This window comes from Heptranchias perlo, chromosome 31 (assembly GCF_035084215.1).
Source record: "Heptranchias perlo isolate sHepPer1 chromosome 31, sHepPer1.hap1, whole genome shotgun sequence".
NCBI classification, from domain to species: Eukaryota; Metazoa; Chordata; class Chondrichthyes; order Hexanchiformes; family Hexanchidae; genus Heptranchias; species Heptranchias perlo.
In genome coordinates this window covers 28,241,946-28,269,742 of record NC_090355.1, presented here as the reverse complement: position 1 = coordinate 28,269,742, position 27,797 = coordinate 28,241,946, and the positions used below count along the sequence as shown (strand labels likewise).

The following is a 27,797-nucleotide window of genomic DNA, read 5'->3' as shown; positions in this document are numbered from 1 at the left end:
TGGTGTCCGCGCTCGCGCGCGCGCGCGGAGTCCGTTATTGCTGTCCCCGCCCGCGCGCGTGTCGGTTTCTAGTGTGCCCGTTCTCGCGCAGGGTCCGTTACTGGTGTCCCCACCCGCGCGCGTGTCCGTTTCTAGTGTCCCCGTTCTCGCGCAGGGTCCGTTACTGGTGTCCCCGCCGCGGCTGTTATTTGGGTTCCTCGCGCCGGCGGTTATTATTTTTTCGTGTGTTTAGGCCCCTTTTTATAAGGTGTGGGGAGGGGCGGTTTGGGTGTGTTTTTATTTTTTTTGAAAATCAAAACCAAATAATAAGTCAAGTAATTTTATTATAATGACCAAGGAAGCACTCCAACCCCTGCGGTGCCCACCGGCCTAGGAAAGCCTCAAGCCTATCGGCAGACACCGCGTGCTCCTTCTCCAGGAGAGGCTACCGCCTCCACGGGTCACGTCTAGCCTGGACCTGTAGATAGTCACTTTGGACAGGTCCAGGAGCAGACCCACTAGGACGTCTTCCGACTTGCCCGCCCTCCTCCTCACCGGGAAGCCAAAGAGCAGGAGCGTGGGACTGAAATGCAATCAGAACTTGAGGAGAAGCCTCTTTAAATCGCGGCCCGTTATTACTGTCCCTACTCCCAGGAGCTATTATTTAGGTTCCTCGCGCGCGGGCCGTTACTCAGGCTCCGCCTCTGTTTTTTTGACTCTCACCCTGGACGATCACCTCATTTGCTCTCGGACTGCCGACAACCCAATCGGATTATCTCCGCGCTTTTCCTGCGCTGGACGTGCGGTCCCCATTGACACACACACACCCCTCCTCCCACCTGCCCGTTGCGCGCTCCCGATGCTGGTTTGCGCGCGCCCGCCTCCTGTCAGCCGTTGGCCATATTGTCAAACAGCACAGAGTGGGCTAAGAGGCGAGTGGAGAACCATGAAGGAGAAATAAATCCTAAACGGAATTCAGACAAAAAGTCTCTTCGACTCCGGGCGGATTAGTAACGGCACTTTTGTCATTTACCAGCGGTGGTTGCGTTTAGGTTTTGTTTCCATTATTTTTCATTTTAATTCTGGAATAGCCCGCCGACCATGAGCTGGGGAACGGAACTGTGGGTGAGTGGAAGAGGAAAGGGGAAAATAAATATCTGTTTTGTGTTTTACTAAACACCCCAGATTTTTCCTTTCAGCTCAAAACAGTGGAGAGGGGGACGGGGGACGGGGGAAGAGAAGAGCTGAGGGAGATTGATGTATTTAATTGCAGACTGGTTAATCATTACTATCACCTTCTTTAATATTTAAGTATATAAATAGTTATTTGTGGTTAAAAATTACTTCTTGGTTTTACATTTTCATCTGCATTTACATTTTTATGATGGAGCCGAGCGAGTGGAAGAAGCACGCGATAGAAATATAAATATAAGCCTGAAGCGCAAGCAGGCGGGGGTGGGTGTACGTTGTTTAATTTTGTTGTGTTTTTTAAATTATGTTTAAACCCATTTTTAAAAAATCTGCTGTGAGAAGTAGGCCGATCTCTTGAGCCAAGAGGAAATCAATAACCTGAATTGTTTACGATCGAACCTTACTGAATTGGCAATTGCAGCATCTCTGGTGGTTTAAATTAAAAAATGCATTTTTAAAATTAAATTTCCGTTCCTGTGAAAGGTGAAGAGCCGAGGCAGGGAAACGGCCTTTTAAGCAAGAAACAAATCGTTGGCGTGCACATTAGCACCTGACTACGGTAGACAAAGGTATTTTAATAGGTTGCAAGTTGTTAGAGTATGTTTCCCCCCCACCCCGGGCCCCATGATGGTAAAGTGGATAAAACCTGAAGGAGAAATGCTGCCTCTTACGCCTTGGATACGCATGGCAGTGCTTGGCTGTATTAAACATGTTATGCATTTAAATTTTTCTAGAATATTTTTTTATATAAATGTTAGCTTTTTCTAATACCAGTGAGTGCAGTAGAAAATACTGTTAGCTGAAGGAAGTAGGAACTGTCTTGCAAACCTAGAAAATGACTTTCTGTTAATGAAAATTTAGTTTTGTACCCGGGGACACCATATGAGGTTTATGGTGGAGGGATTGGACATGATTGATTTCGATTTAAGTTTTAAATAAAGTCATGACCAGTTGGACTGAAATGGTGATTCGTAATTTGTGAGAAAATTGTATTTGAAGGTTGTGTGGAGAAGTTCGGGATGTAGTGTCATTAACTCCTTGTGACATTAGAATTTAAGTATTTATTTGTATAATACTATGACCTGTTATTTTCTGATAATGAACAGTAGATTAAATTCTAGTGAATTTAAAGTGATTACTTAAGAATTTTAGCCTTTCAATGATCACCTAATCAGCCACCAACAGCAGGAAATATCCTGGCCAACATGACTGCTATGATATATATCTGTGAAGTGGGAAGAGTTTTAAGCATGAACAAGTAAAACTACCCAACAAACTATATATAATAATAATTTGGGGTGAGTTCTGAATCAATCACATGTACCCATTAATCCTTTAATGTGGACTTATTTACAGATTATTGATATGGAGCACAATTGCTATCAATGTCCTCACTGGGAGCTGTAGTAAGCAAAAAAAAACGTAATTGAAAACACCATTATGAACTTCGCGACCAGTGACCATATAGTTTGCATTTTGTGAATGTCATTTTGTTTCTATTTGTTCACTGGATGTGGGTGACAGTGGCATGGCTGCATTTATTGCCCATTCCTCATTGACCTGAGAAAGGTAATGGTGGGCTTTTCTTTGAACCAATACAATCAACACTGAGGATCAATTACAGGGCAATAACGTCATAAAACATGAGTGAACAAGTAGATTGTAACAATGATCTGAATACCACAATTACCTTGAATTTATTCCTGGATATATTTTTAAATGTGCTCTTTTACTTTAGAGTGTTAATTTATTCTTGTATAACTGTCATTCAGAACACTGACTGCCTGTATCATTGATGTTATTATGATCACGATGCTTAAATTCATTCACAGTTGTAATAGCATTACTACAAGTTAATCAAGAAATAATTTACAGTTGAATCCCTGAAGATTTTATGACCCTTTGCATTGTATGATATATTGTGGTAATATTAGTTGGTGTTTATATGCTTGTAATACTTTTAAAATAATCACATCTGCAGTCCACCATGATAGTTTTCGTAGAATAGCAGCAATAGCTATGCTGTATAATAAGATTGGGGGCTCAACATTGTTTGATTGCTTGCATATAATATCCATAATGCATTACTTACAGAAAGTTGTGAATCAGCATGTTCAATACAATAATTTTAGCTGTGACATGATCATACATTTTTCATTTATACACTGGTTGTGGCCTTTTGAGCAGTACATTGCCACCTTTTCATAGAGTACTTGTGATGTAGAAACACCTTAAAGTTAAATGATTTTTTTTGATAATACCTTAAACAACAAAAACTACAGTGCTGTCATTAGGATTGCAGTAAGATATGATAGGTGAGCGTGTGAAATTTTTGTATTATGACCACTTGAATTGTGAAAAACATCCAGCTTCACAATTATAGATTTGTGTTTATTAACTTGGATTTTGTCTAGAGAGAGCATGTAGTGCTAGTCACATGATGCCAGATATCAAGTTATCACTGTCATCTTGTTTCATTGCACAGGACCCAACAGTGAGAAAAGTTGGAAATAAATATTCGCAAATAAACTGCTGCAAGATCTGTTATTGCTGTAGCAGTTTTAATTTCAGTAATTCCAATGAACAGTTTAAGAAATCTCTTGGATAATTTATGTAAGCAAGAGTATTAGCTTATAGTGTTAAATAAGTAAACTAAAGTCAAATACATGTTCATATTCTAAAACTACTTTTAAATGCACAAAATGAAAGATTTTATAGTGTAAACTTGGTTGCATAAAGAACAGCAAAAAAAGTTTAGTGAATTTAAGGGACTAATTCAGTTTTTGGGGTTCCGCTGACTTGTTCCTAAACCCCTTGAATTTTGTTCTTACTGTTTACGGTTAACAATTCATTTGAATTACTGTCTTGTATCTTAGAACTAGTTTGTAGGACATAGACACTGAGACGGAAACAGAGACCTGGGAGGACAGAGGGTCAGAATCAGATTTGCACAAAAATCAGACAGACACAGAACTCGTGAGCAACACCACGAGATATTTACCAGCAATCTCTTCAGTATTGCATATAGCTCACATTTCCTCTGTGTATCACAGTTACCTCCTGTAACAGTTTCCCAGTCAAACGTTGCTAATACTCTATTGCTATAAACAGCATATCCTCTGATTGTGAGCAAAGCCACAGAAGATCTTCTTGACTGTCCATAAAAGACTCCAGTCCAGCACCATTCATACTTAAAAGCGTCAAATAGATTTTTAAAAATGGGATAAAGGTAGCCATTTTATGCGGGTTGCTTTTGATGTCGAGCCAGAAATTTACCTGCATCTGCCAATCTATCAATAGCACTTTAACCTCAGGGTTTACAACAATTGGACGTGGTGGTTTTAAGGGGATAGACCAGCTTAAACACAGCTCCACTTCAGTAGCAAAACAATATATTGTGTGTTAAATTAATGCCCCAATCATTTAAATTTTAAAAAAAATCTGATTTATAGTGAGTGATGCTACAGAAAATCCACTAAAATATACATCCTGTATCTAGCATGCTCACCACACATGAAATGTTACACTTGTACTTGATTGGTTCAAATATCATATTCATAAAACAGGAGCAAATCATAACCGAACAATCTTAATTTCTCTCTGCAAAACAAATGAGCTTCAAATTGATTTCAGAATGGGCCTGTTTAGAGCACTCCACCGTGCCCCCCCCCCCCCCAGTATAAAAGGGACAAAGGAGTTAAACATAGATCCACCTTAGCTTATAGCTTTGCTCAAAGCGATCCCTTTAAGTCTGTTAGGAAAGGGATATCCCAGATGTAAACACTCCCCTCATTAAATAATAATGGTGTACATTGTATGGTATAAAACATTTTCTGACTTGCACCAAGAAATATCATGAGAGATCTGCTCCAACTATCAATAAATTCTGAAACATCAATGCAAAAAAACATAAATTTGTCTGTGACAATAACAGCTACCTGATTGCTTATTATGTCATCCATCTCCTTGTTCCTTACGCCCTTGCAGCTCACTCCATTATGCATTTTTCTATATTCTAGTAAATCGATAACTTAAATTATTAATAAACTTCTAAGACTAAAACAGCCTTTAAATTTTAGAATTTTAAATACTTTACAATTCTAAATTATGGGGACTAGAAGGCTAATTGGCTAACACTCTTCTCACCTCAGAATCCAGCTTAGCATGATCCAGCTCCAACAAGTGCAAGGAGCTTATGGACTTTTTTGTCACTAAGATTGAGACCATCCGTTCAGCTGCCTATGTTGCCTCCTTCCCTTCCCCTAGTCCACCAAGCCAAACTTCACCTAAGGTTCCTCCCTGTCCTAGCCCTGAACTTGCATCTTTCTCTAGTTTTTCTCCTATCTCCCCTCGTGCCCTCTCCGAGCTCATCTTAACCATGAGACCCACCTCCTGCTCCCTCGACCATATTCCCACCAAACTGCTGACCACCCAATTTTCCTTCTTGGCTCCCAAATTAGCTGATATTATTAACGGTTCCCTCTCTTCAGGTACTGTCTCCCTCCCTTTCAAATCTGCCGTCATCATCCCCCGCCTGAAAAACACATCTGTGACCTCTATGTACTTGCAAATTATTGACCCATCTCCAGCCTCTTTTTCCTCTCAAGTCTTTGAATGTGTTTTCACCTCCCAAATCCATGCCCATCTTTCTCGTGACTCCATGAATTCCTCCAATCAGGTTTCCCCCCCCTGCCACGGTACTGAAAAAGCCCTTATCAAAGTCACAAATGACATCCTATGTCTCTGTGACTGTGATAAACTATCCCTCCTCATCCTTCTTGACCTGTCTGCAGCTTTTGATACAGTTGACCACACCATCCTCCACCAACGCCTCTCCTCTGTCGTCCAGCTGGGTGGGACTGCACTCGCCTGGTACCATTCTTATCTATCCGTCATAGCTAGAGAATCGCTTGCAATGGAAGCAATGTTTATAAAAAAAAACACTGAAATGTAAATATACTCCACAATTAATGTTTATAAAAAAACTGAAATGGCTTGATGTTCGATTTTTAAAAAAAATTGAAATTATTTTCTTAAAAGGTTCATAATGCTTCCGCACCTCTGGAGTCCCCCCAAGGATCTATCCTTGGTCCCCTCCTATTTCTGATCTACACGATGTCCCTCGGTGACATCATCTGGTTCCACGTGTATGCTGACGGCACCCAGCTCTACCTCTCTCGACCCCTCCACTGTCTTTGATTTGTCATGCTTATCCGACATACAGTATTAGATGAGCAAAAACTTCCTCCAACTAAATATCGGGAAGACCAAAGCCATTGTCCTCTGTTCCCGTCACAAACTCCGATCCCTAGCCACCGATTCCCTGGCCACTGTCTGAGGTTGAACCAGACTGTTCGCAACCGTGGCATCCTATTTGAACCTGAGATGAGCTTCAGACCACATATCTGCTCCATCACCAAAACTGCCTACTTCCACCTCCGTAACATCGCCAGTCTCCAACCCTGCCTCAGCTCATCTGCTGCTGAAACCCTCATCCATGCCTCTCGACTTGACTCTTTCAATGCTTTTCTGGCCGTCTTCCACCCTCCATAAAATTGAGCTCATCCATAACTCTGCTGCCCGTGTCCTAAGTCGCACCAAGTGCTGTTCACCCATCACCCCTGTGCTCACTGATCTACAATGACTCCCAGTCCTACAACGTCTCAATTTTAAAATTCTCATCCTTGTTTTCAAATCCCTCCATGGCCTCGCCCCTCCCAATCTCTGTAACCTCCTTGAGCCCTACAACCCTCCGAGACTCTGCGCCCCTCCAATTCTTGCCACTTGCACATCCCTGATTTTAATCGCTCCACCATTGGCGGCCATGCCTTCAGCTGCTCAGGCCCTAAGCTCTGGAATTCCCTCCCTAAACCTCTCTGCCTTTCTATCTCTCTCTCCTTCTTTAAGACACTCCTTAAAACCTACCTCTTTGACCAAACTTTTGGTCACCTGTCCTAATGGGCCGGAAATTGCTCTGAGCGGCGAACCAGCTGTGGTCGCCGCTCATTAGATTTAAATTTGCCCGCTAAGTTACCGCGTTCTTAGTGGGTTAGTGTACTTTCCCAGGCTGTGAGAGTGGTGAAAGGATCGCTGAGGCCCCTCAGCCAATCAGCTTGAAGCAAGCCACACTGTGAGAACCAGGAAGTGCAGTTCATAGACAAACAGCACAGACTAAAAACCCGGATGTGCCCGATAAGGTATTATAAAATTACATAGAGAAAGCGAAATAAAGAGAGGTTAAGATTAAAACACTGAGATAAAAGAGACAGAAGGAAAAAGTAAAAAAAATGTTTTTAATTTTATAATTTAAATACATTTTTTAAATGTCCAAAAACTATTAAAATCAGGAGTAAAGAGATTCCACATTTTTAAAAGTGAATTTGTAATGCCAGAGAGTTGGTTTGGCAGTCATTAAGACTTAACAAGCTGTTAAAACTTAGCTTAGACCTAGAAAAAAACATGTACACCTGTTTTGTGGCGAGATTAGTTCGTTTCCAGCTGGGCAGGAGAGCAAGTTGGCGCTGGTCCATTGATTGCAGCCAGCGATATCCCTTTAAGGCGAAGCTGCCACATTGTTGGCGCACCAGGAAGAGCAAGTTCCGGATTTCTGTGTTTGACTGCCCGTGTGTGGTTGTTGGAACTTGCTCTTTGATTTCGCCCTTAATAATGGTGAGCGCTGTTATGCTCACCGTTATTTTGAAAGCAGTTGCTGGGCCATTACCTCCTTGTGTGGCTTGGTGTCACATTTTGTTTGATAGCACTCCTGTGAAGCGCCTTGGGATGTTTTACTACGTTTAAGGCGCTATATAAATACAAGTTGTTGTTGATGGCATGAAATTTTACTTTTTCTAGCATTATTAAGTTTTACTTGAAATTAATTTAGGCAGTTCTTAGCAGATATAGATCCATAACAGAAACTGTCTATGATTTGGTGCAAGTTGGCACACATTCAGAATAGTTGGTGCGAGAAATGTTAACACTGTTGCTTTTCTAAAATTGGGGCAAAGTGGAAAAGTTCCATCTCCCAGCACTGACATCCCTCAACTTGTAAACATAGAACCAGGTATGTCCTGTCTACAAAAAGCAGGTCAAATCTAATCCGGCCAATTACCACCCCATCAGCCTACTCTTAATCATCAGCAAAGTGATGGAAGGTGTCGTCGACAGTGCTATCAAGCGGCACTTACTCACCAATAACCTGCTCACCGATGCTCAGTTTGGGTTCCGCCAGGATCACTCGGCTCCTGACCTTATTACAGCCTTGGTCCAAACATGGACAAAAGAGCTGGATTCCAGAGGTGAGGTGAGAGTGACTGTCCTTGACATCAAGGCAGCATTTGACTGAGTGTGGCACCAAGGAGCCCTAGTAAAATTGGGAATCGGGGGGGAAATCTCTCCAGTGGCTGGAGTCATACCGAGCACAAAGGAAGATGGTAGTGACTTTTGGAGGCCAATCCTCTCAGTCCCAGGACATTGCTGCAGGAGTTCCTTAGGGCAGTGTCCAAGGCCCAACCATCTTCAGCTGCTTCATCAATGACCTTCTCTCCATCATAAAGTCAAAAATGGGGATGTTTGCTGATGATTGCACAGTGTTAAGTTCCATTTGCAACCCCTCAAATAATGAAGCAGTCTGAGCCCGCATGCAGCAAGACCTGGACAACATCCAGGCTTGGGCTGATAAGTGGCAAGTAACATTCGTGCCAGGCAATGACCATCTCCAACAAGAGAGAGTCGAACCACCTCCCCTTGACATTCAACAGCATTACCATCGCCGAATCCCCCACCATAAACATCCTGGGGGTCACCATTGACCAGAAACTTAACTGGACCAGCCACATAAATACTTTGGCTACAAGAGCAGGTCAGAGGCTGGGTATTCTGCAGCGAGTGACTCACCTCCTGACTCCCCAAAGCCTTTCCACCATCTACAAGGCACAAGTCAGGAGTGTGATGGAATACTCTCCACTTGCCTGGATGAGTGCAGCTCCAACAACGCTCAAGAAGCTCGACACCATCCAGGACAAAGCAGCCTGCTTGATTGGCACCCCATCCACCACCCTAAACATTCACTCCCTACACCGCCACGCACTGTGGCTGCAGTGCGTACCATCTACAGGATGCACTGCAGCAACTCGCCAAGGCTTCTTCGACAGTACCTCCCAAACCCACGACCTCTACCACCTAGAAGGACAAGGGCAGCAAGTACATGGGAACAACACCACTTGCACGTTCCCCTCCAAGTCACACATCATCCCGACTTGGAAATATATCGCCGTTCCTTCATCGTCGCTGGGTCAAAATCCTGGAACTCCCTTCCTAACAGTACTGTGGGAGAACCTTCACCACAAGGACTGCAGCGGTTCAAGAAGGCAGCTCACCACCACCTTCTCAAGGGCATTTAGAGATGGGCAATAAATGCTGGCCTTGTCAGCGATGCCCACATCCCATGAAAGAATAAAACAAACATAAGAAATAGGAGCTGGAGTATGCCATATGGCCCCCCAGCCTGCTCTGTTATTCAATAAGATCATGGCTGATTTTTGACCTCAACTCCACTTTCCCACCCGATCCCCATATCCCTTGATTCCCTTAGAGTCCAAAAATCTATTGATCTCAGACTTGAGTATACGTAACGACTGAGTATCCACAGCCCTTTGGAGTAGAGAATTCCAAATACCCACAAACCTCTGAGTGAAGAAATTCCTCCCCATCTCAGTCCTAAATGTCTGACCCCTTATCCTGAGACTATGTCCCCTAGTTCTAGACTCTCCAACTAGGGGAAACATCCTCTCAGCATCTACCCTGTCAAGCCCTCTTAGAATCTGATGTATTTCAATGAGATTACCTCTCATTCTTCTAAACTCCAGCGAATATCGGCCCATTGTACTCAATCTCTCATCATAGGACAACCCTCTCATCTCAGTAATCAATTTGGTGAACCTTCGTTGCACAGGGCAAGTATATCCTTCCTTCGGTAAGGAGACCTAAACTGCACACAGTACTCCAGTGTGAGATAAGGTGTAGTCTCACTGAAGCCTTCCTAATTGCTTGCTGTACCTGCATGTTAACTTTGTGTTTTGTGGTGCACAAACATCTTGAACTTGCAGCTTTATTTTGCTGACCTGTTTTTCCCCATTGATGTTGGACATGCTTCTCAAGTGAGTTGTTGGACCCATAATACATATTTTATTTTTCATTTACATTAAAAGGGAGAAACCTAGTTTTGTCAGTAAGTTTAGAACATTAATTGAATTTCGAACACTTGAGTTTTAATAAGGAAGGCACCCATTCATTCTCAGAATTTTAAAAGTATGCTGTGCGACTGTAACTTTTTAATCGACAGTTACCTGAAGTATAATAATAGAATCTGTATTTCTAAACCAATATGTAGATGCAACAGCTATGTTTTGAGTCAGAATATTACTCAGTTAACTGGAAGAGGCCACAGCTAAAATTTATCTCAACATTTATCAGACAGAAATGGTGAGGTAGTGTTTAGTTAAACTGAGCAGGAATGCATTATGCAAGTGCTATTAATATTGAAGTTTTCATTTTGAAATCGAAGCCAAGCAATTATCTGTAAAGAAAATAATAAATATCTGAAGTTCATGTTGCAAATAGCAGCCAGTGCTTGCTTTAGTTTTGCAAAGTGTGATATGGCTGATACAACAGCCGATATACAGCTAAATAATTATTTACATGTTTGAAAGAGACTGCAATTGACTCCTAAATTGCTGTGATTGCAAGTTGCTGCTTAGTGTTGTAGTGTGGGTTGATTCTTAAAACAAAATTATTTCATGCACACTTTTCTACTAGATTTTATTTTGTGGTTTGTCATGGAAAATACATTACAAGGGAGAGTGAGTGCTGCCTAAGACTGAGGCATTACTAAGATTAGGCCAATATTTTATACTGAATTCTCAAACTGCCATGGTGGGATTTGAACTCGTGTTCTCTGAATTATTAATCCAGGCTTCTGGATTACAGTCCAGTAACATAACCACTACTATAGCCATGTCTAATTTTCACAAGCTGTGCCTAAGTGCTTCAGCAAATGCAATCAAGTTCTAACACCCACATAGGCCAGCAGCTTTGGGAAAATCTACCAGACATTTTTTTGCAATGCGAAAGTGATACTTTAATTGTGCTTATTTAAAATTGTGGTCACTGCAGCTTTAGACTACAATCATACTTGAAACTTTCCCAGTCTTCTTGGCTCAGCTACATACACGTTTATCAATTGAGCTAGTGGAGGAACTAATTTTAATCTTTTTAGTAGACATTTTTCTAAAAAAAAATGAACAAGAGCTTTGAGAGCAAGGATGGTCTTTTAGTAGGACTTGCCAAACCATATTTGTAACAATAGAGGTAGAAGATTCATTTTCAATTGAATTGAATGTCGCTTGAATTCTAAGAAAGGAGAAGGATGATGAATACTATATAAGCCAGAAACTGCCTTTTTTAGACATCACTTGACAGGAAGGAGTTGGTATGAATGATATGCTGTAGTAACGATTTTAACCCTTTTAATACTAAATGTTGTATGCAAATTCCAGGAAGCAAATGAGTTGAAGTCACAAATGAATTATTAAGAGCTTGCTCATAAACTGCATAAAAGCAATTTATTTCACATTGCTACTCATGTTTCTGTTTATAAAAGTTTATTATTAAAAAAATGTACATAAGCATTGGAAGCTTAGGACATCCCAATGTTCTAAGATACCTATTGCGAAGTAACACAGTCTCATCTCTTCTCCATTATAATGGTAATTGTGTTTGATGGAAATGTAATAATTAGACCATAATTAATGTGTCCTTGAAAAAGTAGTTAGATTTTCTGGGAAAAATAAATTATTGGTATTTTACAGTGCAGTGATATCAGCGTTGCAGTACTCTTTCAAATACAGAGTATTGTCACATCATAAATTTATTATTCTTTGGGGCAGATGGTGAACTGTTGACATTAGACTTGGGTAATGTAGGATCAGTGGGAATGAGTTGTATAGTACTGGCTGGGGTTACTTAATTTTCCACCAGAAATGTGGTACTTACAGAATTAGTTTAGGACCTTTGTTGCTGTAGTCTTAAAACCAACTGAATATTCAAATTTATCTGGATTGCAAAACAGGATTGCAGAACCACCGGCTGTATGTAGAACTATTAAGTGGATTTTATTCTTCAAGGAGAAATGGTACTGCAGAACTGACTCAAATTTCAGGTACAGAATTCTTAAGGACCTGATGGTTTAGCAAGGAAGTAAACCTTTATAAATCACTGGTTAGACCTCAGCTAGAGTATTGAGTCCAATTCTGGGCACCACACTTGTCGAGGCCTTGGAGAGGGTGCAAAGAAGATTTACCAGAATGGTACCGGGGATGAGGGACTTCAGTTATGTGGAGAGACTAGAGAAGCTGGGATTGTTCTCCTTTGGAGTAGAGAAGGTTAAGGAAAGATTTAAGAGTTGCTCAAAATTATGAGGGGTTGAGATAGAGTAAATAAGGAGAAACTGTTTCCACTGGCAGGAGGACACAGATCTAAGATAATTGGCAAAAAGCTGGGTGTGGGGGAGGGGTGCGGGAGAATGAGGAGAAATTTTTTTACGCAGCGTGATGTTATGATCTGGAATGCACTGCCTGAAAGGATGGTGGAAGCAGTTTCAAGACTGACTTTCAAAAGGGAATTGGATATATACTTCAAAAGGAAAAATTTGCAGGGCTATGGGGAAAGAGCTGGGGATTGGGACTAATTGGATAGCTCTTTCAAAGAGCTGGCACAGGCACATTGGGCCGAATGGCTGCCTTCTGTGCTGTGTCATTCTATAATTTATATCCAAAGATCTTGAGGAAGCTGGAGAAGAAATACCATAGGCTGACTATAATTTTTAAAAATTCTGTGGAAAGTAAAACTGGCAAATGTGACAACTGCCTCGGTGGTGTGGCCATTATCACCAAGTCACACCTTGCACCCATCCCCCTATTCCTGGCCCCTTCTCCTCCTTTCAAGCACTTCACCTTGTTCCACATCCACTAGCACTCCTTTAAAATTCTAATTGTCTGTCACCCCTTGAAGCCCCTCCCCCAAGATATCCTCTCTCTCCTCCTCTCTCAGCATTTGCACTTAGTGACTTCTCATCATTGGTGATTTCATTGTCCCTGTCAGCTACCCTTCCTCTCTTTGCTCTGAGTTCTCTGCCCTCCTGTCCTTTCTAAACTTCTTCCTCCATATAAACTCTCTTACCCCTATTCACAGTCACCCTCTTGACCGTGCCATCTCCTGTGGCCTCTCCATTCTCTTGTTTTCAATCACTGACATGGCCATCTCCAACCATTTCCTTGTATCCGTGACCAGCCACGCCCCCTATCCACTTTTAACGCTACTTCCTTCTGCGTCTATACCTGGAAAAATAACTCTCCCAAAGTCATTTGCAGGGAAGTTTCAAACTCTGAATTGTCTAGCCCTTGGCCTTCCATTTGCCACAATGCTTCTGCAGCTGTTGATTTGATCAACCACTCTCTCACCTCCACCCTTGTCTTTAGCGAATCCTTAATTCCCTCCTATCCTGTTCGTTCCCTCTGGTGTCACCCCCTTCCTCACTCTCTCAAGTGCAAGTGGCGCAGACTTGAGCACAATGTTGGTTTAGCCAGACATGACTGAACCACATCAAATGCCATCACGCCTCACTGTCCTCTGCTAAAATCACCTACTACTCCAGAATCACCCTGGAGAACAAAGATAATCCTCGGCTTTTTTCCAGGACCAACTGTCTCCTTAAACCACCTCCCCCTCCCCCCGCCCCTTCCTTGCCCTAACCTCCAACATTGTGTGAGGAGCTCATGGACTTTTTTGTCACTGAGGTTGAGACCATCCACTCAGCTGCCTCTGCTGATTCCCCTTCCCCAGCCCTGAACCCAGGTCTCTCAAGTTTCTCTCCCATCTGGCCTCATGCTGTCTCTGAGCTCATCTTGTTCATGAGACCCATCCCCTGCTCCCTTGACCCCATTTCCACAAAACTGCTGACCACCTATTTCCCTTCCTGGCTCCTATACTAGGGTACTGTCCTCCTCCCTTTCAAAACGGCTGTCATCACATCCCTTCTCAAAGAAACACATCTTTGACTCCTCTGTCTTTTTTTTTATTCGTTCACGGGATGTGGGCGTCGCTGGCGAGGCCAGCATTTATTGCCCATCCCTAATTGCCCTCGAGAAGGTGGTGGTGAGCCGCCTTCTTGAACCGCTGCAGTCTGTATGGTGACGGTTCTCCCACAGTGCTGTTAGGAAGGGAGTTCCAGGATTTTGACCCAGCGACAATGAAGGAACGGCGATATATTTCCAAGTCGGGATGGTGTGTGACTTGGAGGGGAACGTGCAGGTGGTGTTGTTCCCATGTGCCTGCTGCTCTTGTCCTTCTAGGTGGTAGAAGTCGCGGGTTTGGGAGGTGCTTTCGAAGAAGCCATGGCGAGTTGCTGCAGTGCATCCTGTGGATGGTGCACACTGCAGCCACAGTGCGCCGGTGGTGAAGGGAGTGAATGTTTAGGGTGGTGGATGGGGTGCCAACCAAGTGGGCTGCTTTATCTTGGATGGTGTCGAGCTTCCTGAATGTTGTTGGAGCTGCACTCATCCAGGCAAGTGGAGAGTATTCCATCACACTCCTGACTTGTGCCTTGTAAACGGTGGAAAGGCTTTGGGGAGTCAGGAGGTGAGTCACTCGCCGCAGAATACCCAGCCTCTGACCTGCTCTCGTAGCCACAGTATTTATATGGCTGGTCCAGTTAAGTTTCTGGTCAATGGTGACCCCCAGGATGTTGATGGTGGGGGATTCGGCGATGGTAATGCCGTTGAATGTCAAGGGGAGGTGGTTAGACTCTCTCTTGTTGGAGATGGTCATTGCCTGGCACTTGTCTGGCACAAATGTTACTTGCCACTTATGAGCCCAAGCCTGGATGTTGTCCAGGTCTTGCTGCATGCGGGCTCGGACTGCTTCATTATTTGAGGGGTTGCGAATGGAACTGAACGCTGTGCAGTCATCAGCGAACATCCCCATTTCTGACCTTATGATGGAGGGAAGGTCATTGATGAAGCAGCTGAAGATGGTTGGGCCTAGGGCACTGCCCTGAGGAACTCCTGCAGCAATGTCCTGGGGCTGAGATGATTGGCCTCCAACAACCACTACCATCTTCCTTTGTGCTCGGTATGACTCCAGCCACTGGAGAGTTTTCCCCCTGATTCCCATTGACTTCAATTTTACTAAGGCTCCTTGGTGCCACACTCAGTCAAATGCTGCCTTGATGTCAAGGGCAGTCACTCTCACCTCACCTCTGGAATTCCGCTCTTTTGTCCATGTTTGGACCAAGGCTGTAATGAGGTCTGGAGCCGAGTGGTCCTGGCGGAACCCAAACTGAGCATCGGTGAGCAGGTTATTGGTGAGTAAGTGCCGCTTGATAGCACTGTCGACGACACCTTCCATCACTTTGCTGATGATTGAGAGTAGACTGATGGGGCGGTAATTGGCCGGATTGGATTTGTCCTGCTTTTTGTGGACAGGACATACCTGGGCAATTTTCCACATTGTCGGGTAGATGCCAGTGTTGTAGCTGTACTGGAACAGCTTGGCTAGAGGCGCAGCTAGTTCTGGAGCTACTATTGCATCTCCAACCTCCCTTTCCTCTCCCACAACTCCCTGTGTGAATCTCTCCAATCACGTTTCTGCCCCTCCTACAGCACCCAAATGACCCTAACAAAGTCATAAGTTACATCCTCTGTGAATGCGATTGTGGTGCATTATCCATCCTTGACCTCTGCAGCCTTTGGCATGGTCAACCATACCATTCTCCTCCAAAGCTCAGAGGGACAGCTCTCGCTTCGTTCCTCTCTCACTTATTAAATCATAGCCAGACCATCTCCAGCAATGACTGGCCTCCAAAGGCCCCTTCCTCTTCCTTATCTCCATGCTGCTCCTCAGCGATATTATCTGCAGACATACGGTCGGCTTCCATGTGTATGCTGATGGCACCCAGCTCTACCTTTCCACCAACTGTCTCAATCCCTCCACTGTTCTGTGTTATCAGACTGCTTGTCCAACATCTAGCCTTGGAACACTTGCAATTTCCTCCAGCTAAACAGTAGTAAGATCGAAGCTATCATCTTTGGCCCCTGCGACAAACTCCGTACACCGATTCTATTCGTCTGGTCACTGCCTCAGGCTGAACTAGACTGTTTGCAACCTCAACGTCATATTCAACACTGAACTGAGGTTCTGATCCCATATCCTCTCCATCACAAAGACCACCTGTTTCCACCTCTGTAACATTTCTCCTACCTCTCCCCATTTGCTACTCAAACCCATACCCATGCTGTTGCTAACTCCATGACTATTCCACGCTCTTCTGGCCAGATTCTCATCCTCCACTCTCGGTAAACTTCAGCTCATCCAAAACTCTGCTGCCCATATCTTATCCTGCACCAAGTCCCGCTCATCCATCACCCCTGTCCTCACTGACTTGCACTGGCTTCCAGTCCCCCAATGTTTAAAATTTTCATTCTTGTGCTTAGATTCCTTCATGGTCTCACTCCTTCCAAGCTCTATCAATTCCTCCAGCCATACAAAGTCCCTTGAATTCTCTGTTCCTCTGACTCGTGTGCATCCACTCCCCCACCCCCTTCGCCTCACCATTAGGAACCATGCCTTCAGCCACCTAGGTCTCACCTATGGAATTCCATCTGTTAATCCCTCTGCTCCTCCACCTCCATATCTTCCTTTAAGATCCTTCTTAAAACCCAGCCCTTTGACCAATTTTTTAATCACCCCCTCCAAATATCTAAAAATATAATGGGCTAAGGAACCATTTTTTTCTTTAGGACTTTGTGAAGCATCTTGGGATGTTTTTTCTACGTTAAAGGCACTAAGTTGTTTTCTCTCAACTGGTGGGGCCTAGGTGGCTGAAGGCATGGTTGCTCATGGTGGGGCGAAGGGTGGGTGAGGTGGTGGATGCATACAGACAAGAGTCAGAGGAACAAGAAAGGAAATTAAAGGCCAGTTAGTCTGTCTTTAGTTGATGGTAAACTCCTAGAGTCTAGGATGAAATTATTAAGCACTTGGAGAAACCTGAGCTAATCAGAGCCGGTCAGCATGGATTTCTAAAGGACAGATGATGATTTACCAACCTAAAATAATTCTTATAAAGAGATAAGAGGATAAATAAATGATTTTTGAAAATGCAATTTTGTTCGTGAAAATTAATTAGTGAAAAATGAATGTTTTCCTGTTTTGTTTAGGAATTTCACCGTGTGGTTCTCCGCATGTGTTTGGAATCGGCAATATAATCCACAATATAATCGGCAAAATAAAAGTGTTGTAAGAAAAGTTTAAAGAAAGATTCTAAACTGGGAGACAGAAAGAGTGGGGGAGTAGAACCCCTGCTGGACACTTGTTGGAAAAGTATAATTTGTGACACAGTACCTGGGCAGTTATTACAATTTAAAAAAAAATTCATTCTCAGGATGTGGGCATCATTAGCAAGGGTGGCATTATTTACCCTGGTTTGATACTGTTGAGTGGCTTGCCAGGCCACTTCAGAAGGCAGTTAAGAGTCAACCACATTGGTGTGGAACTGGAGTCACTTGTAGGCCAGATTTTTAAACTGAATTCATATTCTCAAACTGCTGTGGTGGGATTACAACTCATGTTCTCTGGATAATAGTAACATAACCACTACACTACTGTACCATGAGCTATATCCAGTTGAGTTCATTATTCTTCAATTTTTAACAAAAGTAATCCAATATGTTCTGGACACTTGCAGAGATATATTTTATCTTAAACATATTTGAGGCAACTCTTAAATCCAGAAAATCAAACTTGTGTATCTACACAATAACCCAATATTGGAGCAGCCTATTTCTGGGCCTCTCTTAACCATTTATGCTGTTGGGAAATGAAAATTTTGAATTTTAACAGGCGAAGGAGTGAAATGTGCCACACTGCCTGGTCTCTGCAGATGGTTCATGCGCAGAATTAATAGTTCACAGAAACAGCTTCAAACTAGGGAAACTCTTGCTGTTGCATGTGAAGGGACAAAGTTGATTAAAAGGCCTGAGCAGTTTTTTTTGTTTCTGTGCTTTTTTTTTCTTTGTGTGTAGTTGTTTTCTTAAACAAATTAAGTAAATACTGCGTAATATTACCCACTTACTGAGAGTCCCCAAATTTTTTTTTATTCGTCCATCCCTAAATGCCCTTGAGAAGGTGGTGGTGAGCTGCCGCCTTAAACCGCTGCGGTCCGTGTGGTGAAAGTTCTCCCGCAGTGCTGTTAGGTAGCAAGTTCCAGAATTTTGACCCAGCGACGATGAAGGAAAGGCGATATATTTCCAAGTCAGGATGGTGTGTGACTTGGAGGGAAACGTGCAGGTGGTGTTGTTTTCATGTTCCTGCTGCCCTTGTCCTTCTAGGTGGTAGAGGTCACAGGTTTGGGAGGTGCTATCGAAGAAGCCTTGGCGAGTTGCTGCAGTGCATCCCATGGATGGTACACACTGCAGCCGCGGTGCGTGGTGGTGAAGGGAGTGAATGTTTAGGGTGGGGGGTGGGGTTCCAATCAAGCGGGCTGCTTTGTTCTGGATAGCTTGGAGCTTCTTGAGTGTTGTTGGAGCTGCACTCATCCAGGCAAATAGAGTGTATTCCATTACACTCCTGACTTGTGCCTTGTAGATGGTGGAAAGGCTTTGGGGCGTCAGGAGTGAGTCACTCGTCACAGAATACCCAGCCTCTGACCTGCTCTTGTAGCCACAGTATTTATATGGCTGGTCCAGTTAAGTTTCTGGTCAATGGTGACCCCCAGGATGTTGATGGTGGGGGATTCGGTGATGGTTATGCCATCGAATGTCAAGGGGAGGTGGTTAGACTCTCTCTCTTGTTGGAGATGGTCATTGCCTGGCACTTGTGTGGCGCGAATGTTACTTATCAGCCCAAGCCTGAATGTTTTCCAGGTCTTGCTGCAGCGGGCACGACTGCTTCATTACCTGAGGGGTTGCGAATGGAACTGACATTGTGCAATCACTATGCAATTCATGCAACCAGTCCTTACAATTTAACCCTTTAAACCTCTATCATTTTGGTGAATCTGTGCTATACCCCCTCCAATGTATCCTACCTGAGGTGTGGTCCCAAGAACTGAACACAATATTCCAGATGGGGTCTGACCAGTCCAAAAAAGCTGTGCCTTAAGAGACTCACTGGTAATTTTATAAAAACAGTACATCTAGTGCATATTTCCTTTCGTCACAGTCATCTATTGTACGTGTCACACTTAACTTTTTATGTCACACACTTCAAAGAAAGTTATGAAGAATCAAAGGAATTCTCCAGCAATAGACAATACTGGAGTCAGATAATATCTGCATCTCTTAACTGACATCTGTATGAACCTAGTGTTTACTGAATAACAATTAGACTTTACACTTATTTGGACACATTCCTACACTCCAGCGGAAGAATAATACAGAGGGCCGGAAATTGCTTGTAAAATATCGGTGAGCCTAACGTCGGTCATGGTTATTAATGGTCAAATCGAAGAGCAAGTTCCGGCAACCACGCATGCGCAGTCAGACACGGAAATCCCGAACTTGCTCCTCCTTATTCCCTGCTGATCTGACAGCTTTGCATTAAAGAGATATCGCAGGCTGGATTCAATGGACCACCGTGAACTTGCTGTCTTGCCCAGCTGGAAACTAACTAATCTCGCCAGAAAAAAGGTACGCTGAGTTATATCCGGTCTAAGCTAACTTTTAACGGCGTGGTAAGTATTAATGACTGCCAAACAACCTCTTTGGCACTGAAAATTAACTTTTAAAAATGTGGAGTCTCATTACTCTCTATTTTAATAGTTATTGGACATTTAATTTTTTTTTTAAAATGTAAGTTTTTTTTTACTTTCTGTCTCTTTTATCTCAGTCTTTCAATCTCACCCTCTTTATTTTGCTTTCTTTATCTGATTTTATAGTACATTTACTAATCTTATCTGACACTTCCTGATTCTTATCTGCATGGTTTGTGAATGAACTTCACTTCTTGGTTCTCACAGCATGGCTTGCTTCAAGCTGATTGGTGGAGGAGACATAGAGCTCTTTTCCTCCTCTTACAAGTCAGAGAAGCCCAAGGAAGACCGCTGTACTTTTTGCAGCTCTCAATTAAAGCAAGTTGGTGCCCAGAAGCCCACGAAAAGTTTGTGGGTGAGTTAGTTACTTACGAGTGGCTGGTGACATCCGTTCGCTGCACAGTGCAATTTCCTGCCCATTGTCTTTTACATGGTATCATTTTCCTGTCTGTATGAAACGGCATATTCTCTAATTGACATGAGTAGTGCCATAAAGGCTTGCTAGTTATAGTAAATGAGTGTAAATGTTGATTCCGTGTTCAAAGGGCACATAGTTGTTGCTGTAATGCTCCAGTAGAATTCACTGGGTAGCAATCAGGAGCAGGAATCATGGCTCCTTGGGTCAAGGGAGCTGAAGCTAATTAAAGTGCTCCAATTGTTGATCTGTGTGACATTAGCTAACTCGGTGCAACCTGGAAATTGAACCTGGGTCCTTGTAGCCAGATCCAGTTTTCTTTTTCTAAAAAAAATTAGTACCAAACCGCATATGGAATGTTGGAAATTGGTTCAAAATCGAAGAATAGTTAGTTAAATAACTTTTAGGATATTCAGTGATCAAAATGGTGGCTAAATTGAGGAATACCTTACTTATTAATTTATGTAACGTTTTTACCAAATGGTACTTTAGTTTCACTGAAATGGCAGCAGAGTGACTGGTAAGATGATATTATGGCTCATTGTGACATTCAAGATTGGTGCATTATCACATAACTAGTACTGTGGATCACATAACTATTCCCTCTGGAATGGTGAACCAATGTATGTATGGAGATGTTAATATAATCAGATACTCCATATGTGAAATGTTAATATTTATTACTAAGGCATAGCATTGGGACCAAGGAGAGGTAATGGTTATAAGACTGCAGTTTAGCAAGGTTCTCTGCAATCTGCCCAAGGTATTAACACTCCATCTTGGTCAAATATATTTTATAAACCATTCTGGTCAATATTTTGAAATAATTGGAGTGTACATATAATGGTATTTTCCTGGGGACTGTTAGTGCATGCATTAGCAGCAGAGGTCAAAAAACTAACAAGTTAATACACTTTGGACAATATAGTACATTTCAGTTATTTGGTCTTTCTCATTCATGAAATAAATAAGTTCTGTTTTTCACTATATTGTGTAATATTTTAAAGCATCACCGTAACACATGATAACTAAGTGATTGTTAGCGAAAACTTGGCAAAGACAGGTTCTTGGTATGTTTAGGATTACATGTATTTTACCGAATTTGGAGAAACATAATTTTACTTGCGAGTCTTGAATGTTTTTCAAAATCATAGGATAAGCTTTACTTTTTAAAGAAAAATAAGATTACAAGTGATTTTGGAATTTTTCCAGTACAGGTATTTTTCCAACATTTCTAATGAAAGTGGAAACCAGGTCTCTCTCTCATTTCCTCTCTCATTCTGATACAGTGGTTTACTTCCCTATTTACAGTTCATAAAGGTGCAGTTTGTCAAATAGAACTGCAACTTTGCAGAAGTATATTAAAACAAATGGATCAGACAAGATCAGATTCTACTTCATTTCATGCCAAGTTGGTCAGGGTAAGCAGTGTGCTGTTATGTTCAATTAAGATGCCATGTCACGGTTAGTATAAAAGTGGATGACATTACATAATGTACTTCTGAGAAAAGCACAATTTTACAATTTTAAACTGAAATAATGTCGATGACTAGGCCAGGTTGGCTGCTGATTTTATTAAAAGCTGGTTGCTTTATGCTTGTGGCAGATGAATCAAGGTGGTTAGAAAGAGATATTTACTATATCCATTTTTAGTAAAATCAGAACATTTGGGCAGGATTTTATTTATGTAGTATGTATCAGCCCTATTGCAGATGTACTAATTCTTATTGATTCTGTTTAAAAATGTATACTATCTGTTCTGTATTATTATGTAAGGAATCTTACAACACCAGGTTATAGTCCAACAGTTTTATTTGAAAATCACAAGCTTTCGGAGGCTTTCTCCTTCGTCAGGTGAGTGTCGGATTCCTTGAAAATTACCGCATATATAGTCATAGAACAATGCCTGGTGATTACAGATAATCTTTCCAACTGCCCGTTATCAAAGCAATCAAATGAATTGAATAGTGTTCAGACAGAGAAACATTAGATACCAGACTACTGAATATACAAACGGCCAGAACCAAAGACAGAGAGAGAGAGAGAGAGAGAGAGAAACATCCGAAAGGAAGAGAAAGAGAGAATGACTAGTTGTATTAAAAACAGATAACTTCTGGCGCAACAATCGCCAGACAGGAGGGTTCCCTCCCAGTCGGGGAACACTTCAGCAGTCAAGGACATTCAGCCACCGATCTTCGGGTAAGCGTTCTCCAATGCGGCCTTCGAGACATAAGACAACGCAAAATCGTCGAGCAGAAATTGATAGCCAAGTTCCACACCCATGGGGACGGCCTCAACCGGGATCTTGGGTTCATGTCGCGCTACACGTAACCCCACCAGCGGAAAAAAAAGTTATCTGTTTTTAATGCAACTGGTCATTCTCTCTCTTTCTCTTCCTTTCGGATGTTTTTCTCTCTCTCTCTCTCTCTCTGTCTTTGGTTCTGGCCGTTTGTATATTCAGTAGTCTGGTATCTAATGTTTCTCTGTCTGAACACTATTCAATTCATTCGATTGCCTTGATAACGGGCAGTTGGAAAGATTATCTGTAATCATCAGGCATTGTTCTATGACTGTATATGCGGTAATTTTCAAGGAATCCGACACTCACCTGACGAAGGAGAAAGCCTCCGAAAGCTTGTGATTTTCAAATAAAACTGTTGGACTATAACCTGGTGTTGTAAGATTCCTTACATTTGTACACCCCAGTCCATCACCGGCATCTCCACATCACTATTATTATGTGCCTTAATCTGAATATTTTAATTATATAGTTGAAATGTTCTTTCACATATCCCATATCTTGTAATAGCACCGTCATTGTCCTGAAGAATTGGGAAGGAATTTGCACATGTACCACAAATACTTAAAAATGTGAAACCCCCTCCCATCAATGAAAACAGGAAGTGGCAGATATGCCATTCAGGACCCACGTTCAGTCAGTGAAGGGGTATTTGTGTTGTTTGTTTCTTGAATATTAGTGCGCTGTTTCTGTTGTACTCTCTTCAAGGAGGTCCCAGTGAAACATCAAATCATTAGCAGCGAGATGGGCAGCATGTTGGTGCTTCAAAAGTAGCAGAGTGTGAATTTGATTATTTGCACTGTAAGTTTTCATTCTCACCATGCTATTGGAGGCACCATGTGGAAGCTACTGACCTACACTTAAAAAAGAATGGCAACATTGGTAGGCAAGCTATTCAGTAAGATTTTCCTGGAGCTCTTAATAGTTGGCTAAAGAGCAACATCAGTAGAGGTGCTTGCTGCAGTGTACTGAAGAAGATTTGTTTGTTCTCACTCCTTGTTAATGTCAATCTTGCATTGGAGCTAATTGGAATAAAATAAATTGGAGTTGGTACGTGCTGCTTAAATAGTGTAATAGTGCAACCTTCTGTTGCAAATACTAAATACTGGCAATGCAGCAGGAATAAAAGCGTGTCTTTGTATCTTGTAACCAAAAATATTAGTGATTGAAGTTGTGTATTTAGTATACACATAGGCAACAGATCTGGTAAACCTCAGGAACAAATACTGTTCATTACAATTTGTTCAGTTCTTGTGTTTGAATGCCAAGAAATATAAAGTCATTGAGATGATGGTTTTAAAGAATGTACTTCTGAACGTATCCTCAAGTTTGTGGCTACTCTAGATGTAATTAGATTTTTCTGTTTCTTATTAATTTTAATACTTTTGCAAATGGTTTTTGTATCATTCAGACCAGTAACCAGCTGCAGACAATTGGAATATAAATTTCAACTCATTGCTATCAAATATAACTTGAAAATTATTGATTAAACAGTTTATCTTTGCACACTCACTTTGACAGTTAATTTGGCAGTGAAGCTCGTAATAATTCAACAAAACAATTGGTTTTTTTTTCATGTAGTGGATAAATCAGCTGCCTGATGTGGTACTAAACCATACAAACAGGAAGGTCCCATATTCAATCCCTCGTCTGTTCTTGTGCTACGGTTGGCCTCAGCGTTCTTGGGCTGTAGAGGAGGGAAATCAGCCAGGGTCCCCTCCTAACTGTTGTGTCGCCATGATGCAATAGCCTGCACAAATTACCTGTGAAAAATTATGAGAGGTAACAGAGGATTGCAGGCTTTCACTGAACTATACCCTAGTATGAGTTGGTGTCTTTGGGAGTAGCTTTGTTTGTGTTCTAAAAATGTTGTAAGTTGAAAGAATCACTGTAGATGGTATTTCGTTTTAAATGCATAGAAAGTAATATATTCGTACATTAAGCTTTTAAGTGGATTCCACTCTTATTTTGAAGTACAAATTAAATGCATCTATTTTCAAGTAGTTAGTGCTTGACATCAGACAGATCATTAGTACATTGCAAAAATATGCTGGTTGGACAAGAATCTTCTCATGGTAACTTAAAAAATAAATTTAGCTAAGATGAAGAGCACCAATTTCGAAGCATAAATAAGTACATTGTTTATTTGTGTTAAACTGAGGCTTTTGCAATTTGATTGAAAATCAGTCTAAGTTGGACTTGTGTTTTCTGAAACTCAGGATTGTAGCCTAGGAGTGTGTAGTTTTTCTTCACCACAACTTAGCTGCTACTGTAAATTTTGTAGCAGTTCAGTAGTGAAAGTGTGAAATAATTATTTTCTAGCAGGGACTACAATGATATGAGAAAATGGTCTCCAAAACACTGCTTGTTGGATACAATTAGCAGAAAATAAAACTTTTGTATATTTTCTGAAAATACTGTTGCGAGATTGTAATTCTAGTTTGTGAAAAAAGCCAAATGATTTCATAATTATGGGAAGCAGAAGTGTAATCTTATGGTGCAGGAAATACAGAAGTGAAATAATTTGGTTTTGGTCATGTGTCATAAATTAGTTCTGAATCATCAACTGAAAAGGAAATGAAAAACTAGTATTTATTCAGAATATTCTTAATATTTTAGCCATACCAATTGACGTAAATAGGAGTTAACATTGAAACTAAGGGCTGAAGGGCGAATTGGGTAGAATGACAAATGGCGACAGGGCACAGCAGAAGAGTTGAACAGATACTCTCTATCTGTTTTTAACAGAGAGACCCATGCCTGCCTGTTTTATTGCAAATAAAGCTAGAACTCAAACAGATTGCTTGAAATGGTAATTAACTGTATTGATGTTAGATGAGTTGAATTATCATTTTTATTTATTTTGTCAAAGTGAAATAAATGGGAACATAGAATCTGACATTTCCAGGAGTGTGCTTTGTCTGAACTTAGTTTCAAAAATTATTTGTTGTGATACTTTTGGTTATATTCTCAAAAGCAGCATCCAGTAAGTATTCTGCAGTGTTTATGTGCAGGAATCACAAGTCACTTTATAATCGAAGATTCTGGTATTGTTTGTGCACATTAGACAATATCTTTATGTGAAATGAAAATATTGAAAATGGACACTCCTCCACTTCTCACACAAACATTGTGTATTATTATACATATGGTATGTGGAGGAGATTATTTGAATTAAAATGAAGTATAAATTTTATGTTTATATAGTAGGCTCACTTCTTACTGGACTTATCCCCATAGCCCCACTTTTCTTCATACCCCTCATCACCCCCTACCCCATCCTGGGAGAAGGAAAAAGAACAGAACCCATAGCCAAGTCAGGAAATGTCTGTTAAAAATTCCTCTCCAACCCCTCAAAGGCAATCATGCAAGCCCGAGGAAGCCCCAACCCATTGGTTTTATTCTTATCTTCCTCCTGTCGTGATCTTGTAGTTTTCCAAAAATGTGTCTTAATACCGGAAGGCCTGCAAGGAGTCAGTTCTCACTAGCACCTCCAGAATGCTGTTCCAAAGGTCGATCACCCTCTGGATGTGCATAAGTTTTATTTTTCTCAACCTCCCTCCCTGCTCTCTCAATTTTAGTGGATGGTCCCTAGCTTTACTCAGTCCCATCACCTCAAACAATCTGTCCACTTGTATGCTGTTGTTATCCTTAATCATTTTGAAGAGCTGAATCGGATCCCGTCTAAGTCTATACCTCTCCAGCAATTCCAAACCCAAGGCATAGCTTGTCTCCACAGCTCAGTGCACTTAGACCAGGGATCATCCTCAGTACTTTATCTAGAGCCAAAATGACGTCCTTAGGTGGGGTGCGATCAAAAAGGCACAGAATACCCCAGATAAGATCTTTCCAAATCTTATGTAACCCTATTATCGTGGCTCTAGTTTTATACTGAACAGTCCTGGCAATATAGCCCAAGACTGAGCGTGAACCCTTAGGGAGCAGTCATTGACCACTTCCAAGTCTCTCTCCCTTTCTGTCACCTTTAGCATAAATCTGCCCAGGTGCTACTGTACAGCTAAATTCTGTGCATCCAAATGCTAAACTGCACATTTATCTTTATTGAAAGACATTCGTCAATCTCAGGCCCACTTCCTCAATCTGTCCAAATCCAGTTGTAATCTGTTTCCTTCTTTTAAGATTCCGACCCTACGGCACAATTTAATATCATCTGTACAATTTAGTATCATGTATGAGACATCACCAGATTCCCTCATGTGGCACTTCATCAAAAGTTTTCTTGAAATCCAACTAGATGACATCTATTGGATAACCCTGATCTATTGTTCTAGTGACTTCAAAAAGCTGGATCAGGTTTGCCAAACTTGACCTCTGTTTTCTGAAGTTGTGTTGAGCATCTGCCATCAAGCCCAAGCATTCTAGATGACCATTAACATCACTCCAAATAATACTTTCCATTGATTTCCCCACTAAAGTTAAACTCACCAGTCTATAGTTTCCAAGTTGTGATTTTAATCCTTTTTAAAATAAGGATGCCACGTGCACATTCCTCTCATCATTTGACACTTCCTCCGGTTTTCAATAAATTGTTGAAAACGTTTACGAGAGCATTGTCAATAATAATAAGGCCATTTCCTTCAGTACACTAGGATAAATTAAATTTGGCACTGGTGCTTTTCCTTCCTCGAGCAGCTTTTAATTTAGCTTGTACCATTTCAAGCAATCTGTTTGAGTTCTAGCTTTATTTGCAATAAAACAGGCAGGCATGGCTCTCTCTGTTAAAAACAGATAGAGAGTATCTGTTCAACTCTTCTGCTGTACCCTGTCGCCATTTGTCATTCTACCCAATTCGCCCTTCAGCGGTATTATTTGTCCTCTAACTGACCCCTGACTCCTCACATAAGCAAGAAAAATGCTTTCCTATTATTTTAGTTGCATTCAGCTATCCTTTCAAGATTCATTTCAGCTTGCCTAATATTTCTTCTTGTTAATGTTAACTATTCTTTATTCTTTTCCCTGTCCGAATAATTATTACTCATCTTATGAGCCTTATCATAGCTTCTTTTTTTGAGTGCAAGTTGTTTAACTAA

At 41.6% G+C, this 27,797-nt stretch overlaps 1 protein-coding gene across 2 annotated transcripts in view; it reads left to right on the top strand.

Annotated features, from left to right (window-relative positions):
* The first annotated feature begins 329 nt into the window (after positions 1-329).
* fnbp1b (formin binding protein 1b) overlaps positions 330-27,797 on the top strand; it is a 269,577-nt gene continuing 242,109 nt past the window's right edge. Inside the window, exon 1 of one of the 2 annotated variants that reach the window (XM_067969826.1) lies at positions 330-1,104. In XM_067969826.1, coding sequence (XP_067825927.1) covers positions 1,081-1,104 — 24 coding nt within the window. In that variant the 5' untranslated portion in view covers positions 330-1,080. Of the gene's footprint in view, positions 1,105-1,461; positions 1,740-27,797 lie in introns of those variants that run through there. The other variant, XM_067969829.1, reaches the window with a different exon arrangement.